At 41.0% G+C, this 7,963-nt stretch overlaps 1 protein-coding gene across 3 annotated transcripts in view; it reads right to left on the bottom strand.

The window, feature by feature from the left end:
- Positions 1 to 2,356: 2,356 nt before the first annotated feature.
- Positions 2,357 to 7,963, bottom strand: part of CCDC13 (coiled-coil domain containing 13) — a 68,634-nt gene continuing 63,027 nt past the window's right edge. For 2 of the 3 annotated variants that reach the window (XM_087917739.1, XM_087917738.1), the window contains exons 15-18: positions 7,720 to 7,874; positions 6,592 to 6,706; positions 2,792 to 2,897; positions 2,357 to 2,655 (exon numbers count right to left, since the gene is read on the bottom strand). In XM_087917739.1, coding sequence (XP_087773865.1) covers positions 2,548 to 2,655; positions 2,792 to 2,897; positions 6,592 to 6,706; positions 7,720 to 7,874 — 484 coding nt within the window. In that variant the 3' untranslated portion in view covers positions 2,357 to 2,547. Of the gene's footprint in view, positions 2,898 to 6,591; positions 6,707 to 7,719; positions 7,875 to 7,963 lie in introns of all 3 variants that reach the window. The other variant, XM_026720317.2, reaches the window with a different exon arrangement.

Here is a 7,963-nt window from a genome sequence, read left to right as displayed (position 1 = left end):
ACACACACGCATCCATCACATTCTATACAACTGAGACCCCGGATACTGCACTAATATTGCACTACACAGTAGAATTCAATGGAGTTACTGCCCCGGGATAAAAGTTATTTTTCAATCTATTTGTCCTTGTTTTTATTATTCTGTACCATCTGCCAGGTGGTAATAGTTCAAAAAAAGGCTGGTGCCCAGGATGAGATGGATCTTTGAGAATGTTTTGAACTTTCTTAAGGCAGCAGGAGCTATAAAGCTCTTCCAAAGAGGGGAGAGGGCAACCCATAACCTTCTGGGCAATGACGTTCACCCTCTGGAGCGCTTTCCTATCTGCCACGGTGCAATTGGCAAACCATGCAGAGGTGCAGAAAGTTAAAATACTCTCTCTGGTGCAGGTCACCAGCAGCTTTTCATTCTGTTGTTTTCTGAGAAGTCTCAGGTAGTATAATCTCTTTTGACCAGGGCTGCAATGTGAGCATCCCAAGTCAGGTCCTCTTTTAGGGTAACACCCAGAAACTTAAAACTAGCCACTTGCTCCACTCGGTCTCCCTTGATAAGCAAGGGCTGGATGTCTGATCTGTCCCTTCTATAGTCCACTATAAGCTCCTTGGTTTTATTAGTATTGAGGACCAAGTTATTGTCTCCATACCACGAAAGCAACCGGTCCACCTCATCTTGGTAGGCAGACTCATCCACCCTGGAGATGAATCCCACCACTGTCGTATCATCTGCAAATTTAATAATAATATTACTGCCGTGAATGGGAATGCAGTCATGTACATAAAGAGTATAGAATAAGGGATTCAACATACAACGCTGTGGCATATCAGTCTTAAGAATAAGGGCTGAAGAGGTATGATTACCTAATCTGACCTTCTGTGAGCGGCCAGACAGGAAATCCATAATCCAAAGGCAGATTGAATGAGAAAGTCCAAGTTCCAGGAGTTCAGACACTAGTCTATGTGGAAGATTTGTGTTAAATGCAGAACTAAAATCCACAAAAAGCATCCTCACATAGCCCCTCTGCTGTTCTAGATGAGTCAGAGCAGTGTGAAGAGTGATGGCTATAGTGTCCTCTGGTGTTTGTCAAACGTATGAGGAAGACCAGAAATGATGTGCCGGCAGACCAATTTCTCAGTGATAGGGGTGAGCGCCCCTGGTCTGTAATCGTTGAGGTTATTGATAGGGAACTTCTTTGGCAGCGGAACAATGGTGGAAGCCTTCAAACAAGATGGAATAGTGGACTGCGATAGAGACCGATTGAAGATCCTGGTAAAGACTCCAGCCAACTGGTCAGCACAGTCTCTGAGCGCTCGGCCAGAGATACCGTCAGGACCGGCAGCCTTTCTAGGGTCCACAGCCCTCAGAATGCTCCTCACCTCCTGTTTCCCCACGAGATGGGGGTTACAATTGGCTGGTGGTTGTGTTTTATCTGCCCCTGATGCCTCTACTTCAAAGCGAGCAAAGAAATGATTCGGTTCCTCTGCCAATGAAGCATCCCTCTCAGCAGGGATGACATTGTTCTTCTTCTCTGCACTCTTTCCAGAGCCTCAACGTCTTTTTTATATCATAGTGACCAAAACTGGGAGCAATATTCCAAGAGTGCTCTTACCGAGACATTATTAAAATGGCACTAACACTTCTGGTGATCTTGATTCTGTCCCTTTATCAATCCAATCTAAGACTGTGTTGGCTTTTTTGGTGGCTGCACCGCACTGCTGGCTCACAGCAATAGCACTTAGACTTATATGCCGCTTTATACCATTTTATAGTGCTTTACATCCCTCTCTAAGGGATTTACAGAGTCAGCATATTGCCCCCAACAATCTGGGTCCTTGTTTTACTGACCTTGGAAGGATGAGTCAACCTTGAACCCCTCAGGATCTACCTCCCTACCTCCCTACCTACCTACGTCTATCATTTATCTATCATCAATTTCTATCTGTCTCTACCAGTATCTTTCTGTCTTTATCCATCCATCTTGACTCTCTGCCTCTGTATCTCTCATCTATCTATCTATCTTTTTTGCCTACTTTTCTTTTCATGGCTACAGGATGCTGAATCATCTTCGACTCAAGCTGAATTCCTGTTGGATCAATATTTTATCTAATTTAATCTGAGCCACCCCTGAGCAACTCCACTAGGAGAAAACATCCGAAGCCAAAGTTGAAGACCATAAGGAGATTAACTGACGGCGAAGCTAGTTTGGGCAGAGAGGAAAGAAGGCACAGGAAGTGTACAGACGCGGTTGTAAATGCACAATCCAGGAAAAACAGCTCACCCGCCGCCTTCCCTGCAATTCACAAGTGCGCGAGCAAAGCAGCGGCATATCACGTCTTTCGAGAAAATAAATGAGACGTTACACTTTGTCCGGGTCTTGCCGAGTGACAACAACGGGGTCTGTATTTACACTGGAAAAGTTTTTAAACAGGTTTTGTTTGGCAAGGGATATCAAAAGTTGATGCAAAGTTGGTTTCTACCCAAGCAAATCCTTCCCGCGTATGGATTCTAGACTCGTTCGGAACAAGTGCCGGACTATCGATCCGGCGAATATGGCTACGAGTACATCATTATGGACGAGAGTAGCTGGCCCCTGGGTCCCTCTAGCTGGGGACCACCCACATCTTCTACAGGACCAACGTCTGGTGTATCTGCTGCGCCCTCCTGCAAGTATTTAAATGAGAGTCACCTTGGAAGGACCACATCTGGACAGCGGGACTAACCCCCTCCCACCACCGCGACCGGCTCAGTTCTTCTCCTGCGTGTGCTGCTTCAGAGCGTGCAGGAAGATCTCCTTCACCTGTCCCACGGTGTCCTGGTACACCTGGAAGTCCTCCTCTTTGGTCCGGATGGATTCTTGCAAAGCGTTCTTCAGGCCTTCAATCTCGTCCATCTGAATCGCCAGCCTGTGGGGAAAGAAATGGTCGACAGATTTTTACGATTTTACGTCGCCAAGAGTTACCTCAAGGTTAAGATGGGCAGCCAATAAATTTTATAAATAAATAACTAGAAGAAATAAATGGACTTTGATACCTGACGGAAAATATAGGTGGTCCTCGACTTATAACCAGTCACCGAGAGACTGTTCAAAGTTATGGGTTAAAGATATTAAATTTAATAGCTGGAGCAGTGAAGGCAGAACAAAGAATTGTGGTTGATTAGTTGAAGAGAGCTGGTCATGGCGTGAGGCAACCTGAGCTGTGATTGGTTGCTGTGAGGGAAAAGGGGGAGTGTCCTTGTTTCCTGCCTTTTTTCCTCTGTGTGCCGTGTGCATACTGTAATTTACCTCAGAATGTTCCTGCTGTGCTGATTTATCTGATGAGGCTCCTGTTTGCCTCACAATCTAGTTTGATGTGTATATAGTTATAAATTACATTTATTTATATAAAACTACAAGTTTATGTCAGGGTCTCTGATTCCATTGGTCACAGATTGCACAATTCCCTGACATTATGACAAGCCTCATGAGGGCTACTTACAACTTGGATTGAAAATTCTGACATCTGCCCTCACCTTGCGGTCATATTCTGGGTGCTGGGCAACTGGACTGGATTTAGAGACATTTGTAGTTTTGTGTGATCACAATTTATGACATTTTTAAAAAATGGAAATAAATGTTTAATTCTGCATTCTGGCAAAAACCAGCCATTGGGTAACATGGTTCTGCTTAACGACTGCAGTGTTCGGTTAATGTCTGCCGCAAAGAAGGTTATAAAATCATAAGCAGTCACCGCTTCTGGTTTTGCAAGGCTTTGGCGGCAGCAGGAATTCGCGACTCTCTGTGATTCCTGCAGCGCTCGCTGCCGAGGTGCCTCCGATCCAGATGGATCTGGAGGATATGGTTGCCCCGTAGAGGCAACCGAAGAGAGAGGGGATCCGGATTGGGGTTTGGGGGTATCACAAACCCCCTCCTCAGCCGGCAAACCCCCTTTTTCCCAAGGCGGTGGAGCGGCGGTCAGCAATGGCCGCCACAAAGAAGCCTGCAGCTGGGTAAGATGCGTGCAGGAGGAAGTAGGAGAAAGCGAAAGTTTTGGCTGAACCGGGACAACAAGAAACTTCTAAACACCCTGGAAACTAAATCATTTGAAGGATACATTGTCTCCCAGAGAAGATTGTAAAAGCGGCGGAAGAAAACTGGAAAGGGAAAGTTATTTTCTTTCACTCTCCCTTCCCACAGAAACAGCAGATGGAAATCTGGAAAACCTGCTTGGGCATAGAAGGTAATCTAACTTGAAATTTAAAGCCAAGGGGATAAAGGATTTCTGGACATTGGAATTAAAAACCTAAAATTCTTTTTATTTGCTATAAGTGGAAGGGAAGAGGTAAAGACTTATTTTAAGATTGTACTGAAGGAGACCGCTTTCAGTTTATAAGATCAGAAATGAAAGATATTACGACTTCTAGAAGACTACTTTGGAACTGTGTATTTGAATTCTACCCTAGGAAGAGAAAATATAGAAAGAAGAAAGTGCTAAATGAAACTGTTTGCTCTGATTTGGTTTGCTTTGTGACTTCGGGATTTTTGTGAACTATTTCTTGAAAGATTAAAGACATTTGGGTTGTTTTAAAAAATGGCATTATCTTTTGAAGAATTACAAATGGAATTTCAAAAATTGAAAGAAGAGGAACAAGAAGGCAAGGGCTCTTCTGCATCTATTTTCCACTTTTTAGAAATGGCAATTTCTACCTATCAAGAAATACAACAACGACAGGAAGGCTGGGATGAAGAAGAAGAAGCCATCTTTAATGGACAAATACTCTTAGCGGAGGAAGAAAAGCGAAAGGGGGGCAAGGAAATGGTGAACTCAGGACTTAAAAAAGCAACCAAAAAAAAGAAAAATAAGAGGAAAAATCGATATGATGTCAGAAAGCAACAGAAAAGAAAAATACAACAGAGAGGGAAGATTAAGAGAGTGAAATGTGAGAGATGGGGGGGTCAAAAAGCTAGAATTGATAAGAAAGGAAGGGAAAAAGGAAAGAGAAGTCATAAAGGTTTTAAACAAGATGTTAAAAAACAGGGTTTTTTTTAGAGATAAGGGGTAAGATATAATTTTATAAAAATGATTCTGCAAAAGTACATAAGATTGTATTGTAGATCTTAGTATTTGAAACTGAGTTAGAAAATTAAAATATTACATGAGTTAATAATGCATTAAAGGGAAGCTATGAAAATGTTTAAGATTTAATACTAGAGTTTAATTTCCTATGAAACATTGTTCTTATTATATTATAAACTCAATATTCCTTTTTTTGGTTTTATTACTACTTATTAAATTTAATATTATTTGCTTGTTTTATTATTTTGAAATGTAGTACTTAGAATGTATGAAGCAGAATCAGTATGGAAAGTATGTATTATTTTAAGTGTTAAATTTAGGGGAAAGATAAAAAGTTGTCATACTTCAACCAGTGTTTACAGGAGAAATATTGTATTAGAAAGAAAGGATAAATAGATGATTGAAAGAGAACGGACAAAAGATGCAAGTATAATGATTTAAATTGAGATGAAATAAATAAAATAGAATTAAAAGAGTGAATAGGAGAGAGAAAATATATAGAAAATATAGAATGTTAAATAAGATATGAAATAGTATATTAAGTGAGCACGAATTTGATTTATGTCTGTACAAAAAGATCTAACCTGGGGTAAGCCGCTTTCCAAAAAGAAGTTTTATGTATTTATGTTTTGTGTAATGTTTGTCTATGTTTGAAAGGATGTGGAAGAGAACTAATGGAACTATATATAATGAATATATATAATTCAAGGCAAAAGAAATACAATTAAATAGAAGGAAAGGGACCAATAAAGAGAAGTTGGGAAAAGATATGAAGTTGAACAGATAAGATAAATATACATATTAAATTGTGCTTGTATAGAAATATGATAATTTGGAATTATCTTTTTTAAATAAGATGTTTTATTTGTTTTTTAGAAAAGATATTTTATGTTACTACATCCTACGTTTTGTTTGTTTGTGTATTGTTTTTAAAAAATTAATAAAATTTATTCAAAAAAAAAATCATAAGCAGTCACGTCTTAACTTGCTTAATGACCGTTAGGACAAGTGATTATAATTCTGGGCTTACAATTAATTATGATTACAGTATAATTACAGTAATAAGTTGAGGATCACTTGTGCAGGCAGTCCTTGAGTTACAACCATTCGTTTAGTGACCATTCAGAATTACAACGGCACTGAAAAAGTGACATGGCAAATTTTCACACTTACGACCAGTGCAGCATCTTTTTGGTCATGTGATCAAAATTTGGATGCTTGGAAACTGACTCATACTTATGATGGGTCATCGGACAAGCAAAGTCAACGGAGAAGCCAGATTCACTCAACATCTGTGCCACTAACTTAACAACTGCACTGATTCACTTAACAACCGTGGCAAGAAAGGTTGTAAAATGGGACAAAACTCACTTAATAATTGTCTTGCATAGCAACAGAAATTTTGGGCTCAATTGTGGTCGTAAGATGAGGACTACCTGTATTAGCAGAAATCATTCCTTCCCTTTCTTGTAATTCCGGCTTAAATCTAATTTAGAGCTTTGACTTAAAAAAAAAAATGGGGAAAAATTATTAAACGTCTCACTGTGTGGACAGTTCCTCTAACTGAGATTCCAGAGGCACTTCAGAAAGTTGGGCAGATGGCAAATCCTTTTTATCCCCGGCGTTCCAGCTCATTTTGGTGCTGCTGAGTGACGGAGCTGTTGAGACAAGACGTGTCGTTAAACAGGGATAGTCATCCTGAAGGCTGCCCACAAACCCACTGAATCCTAAACTTTTATGAAAAATATCAAAATTCATATGTTCAGCCGAGAAGCAAAGACATGTGGATTTCAACTCCCAGAATTCCCTGGCTGGCTGGGGAATTCTGGGAATTGAAGTCCACACATCCTAAAGTCACCAAGATTGAAAAACACCCGCCTACAAATAATCCTTCATGTATGAGTGTAATTGAGGTTGGCTATTGCAGTCATAAGACATGATTGCTGTTCAGAAGGTCATTCATTGTGTGGACTTGATTTTATTAGATTTTTTGCAGGGGTTGTTAAGCGAACACTGCTGTTGTTAAGTAAACATTGCAGTCCTAAATGTTATGCAAATCCTTTTTCATTATTATTATGGGGTAATCTGGAGGAAAATGCACATATGCGTTAATCCTCAAATTATGACCATAGCTGACCCTGTAATCATGTTCATTATGACCAAACAGCGTCTGATTTTGTGACCTTTTTTGCAGTTGCCATTAAGCGAACCCATTACACCCAAAGGGTTTTTCTTCCTGGAAACCAAAAGTATAGGTCGGCTTTTTGCAGGGGTAAATGGCCCAAAATCGCAGTCACGGGACATTGCAAATGGCCGTCAGTGAAAGATGGCGGCCAAGCACCCAAATCGGTCACATGACCACAAGGGAAAAGGGCGGGGCCATTGGAACTTTGAAACTGAGTCGTAACTTCTTCTGGGGAAGCTCGTCGTAACTTTGAACAGTTACTAAGTGACTGGTGGTGATTCGAGCGCCATGTTTTCATTCAAAAGGGTGGGTTTTTGTGCAGTTGCGACTACCATCTTGCTTTATTTTGTGACTCTCTTCCACTGACTCCCCTTGTCGGCCACTAGGGGAAGAAATTCTCCTTGGCTGCGTGGAAATTTCACCGGTCAAGTTTTGTGCAGGGCTGCTATGAAGTTTCACTGTTCTAGATGCTTTCAACAACTTTACCTGCTTTGGTTTTTGGGTGAGCCTTGGAGGCCACGACTGTCTTCCCAGATTCCATCTTCAGCTTCGCAAACTGCTGCTCAAGAACGACATACTTGTGCTGTTGTTCCTGAAATTTCTTCTCTGCTTCCCAAACTTTCGCGATGCTCTCGTCCACCCTGGAGACACAAACGTCGCACGCATGCACCATCAGGAAGGCGAACACCCCTGTAACCTCATGAACGATGACAACTCAACAGCCAAAAGA

This window comes from Pseudonaja textilis, chromosome Z, assembly GCF_049901715.1.
Source record: "Pseudonaja textilis isolate UNSWEBS1 chromosome Z, rPseTex1.2, whole genome shotgun sequence".
Lineage (NCBI taxonomy): Eukaryota > Metazoa > Chordata > Lepidosauria > Squamata > Elapidae > Pseudonaja > Pseudonaja textilis.
Note: the sequence above shows the minus strand (reverse complement) of the source record. Positions and strands in the feature narration are given on the sequence as shown.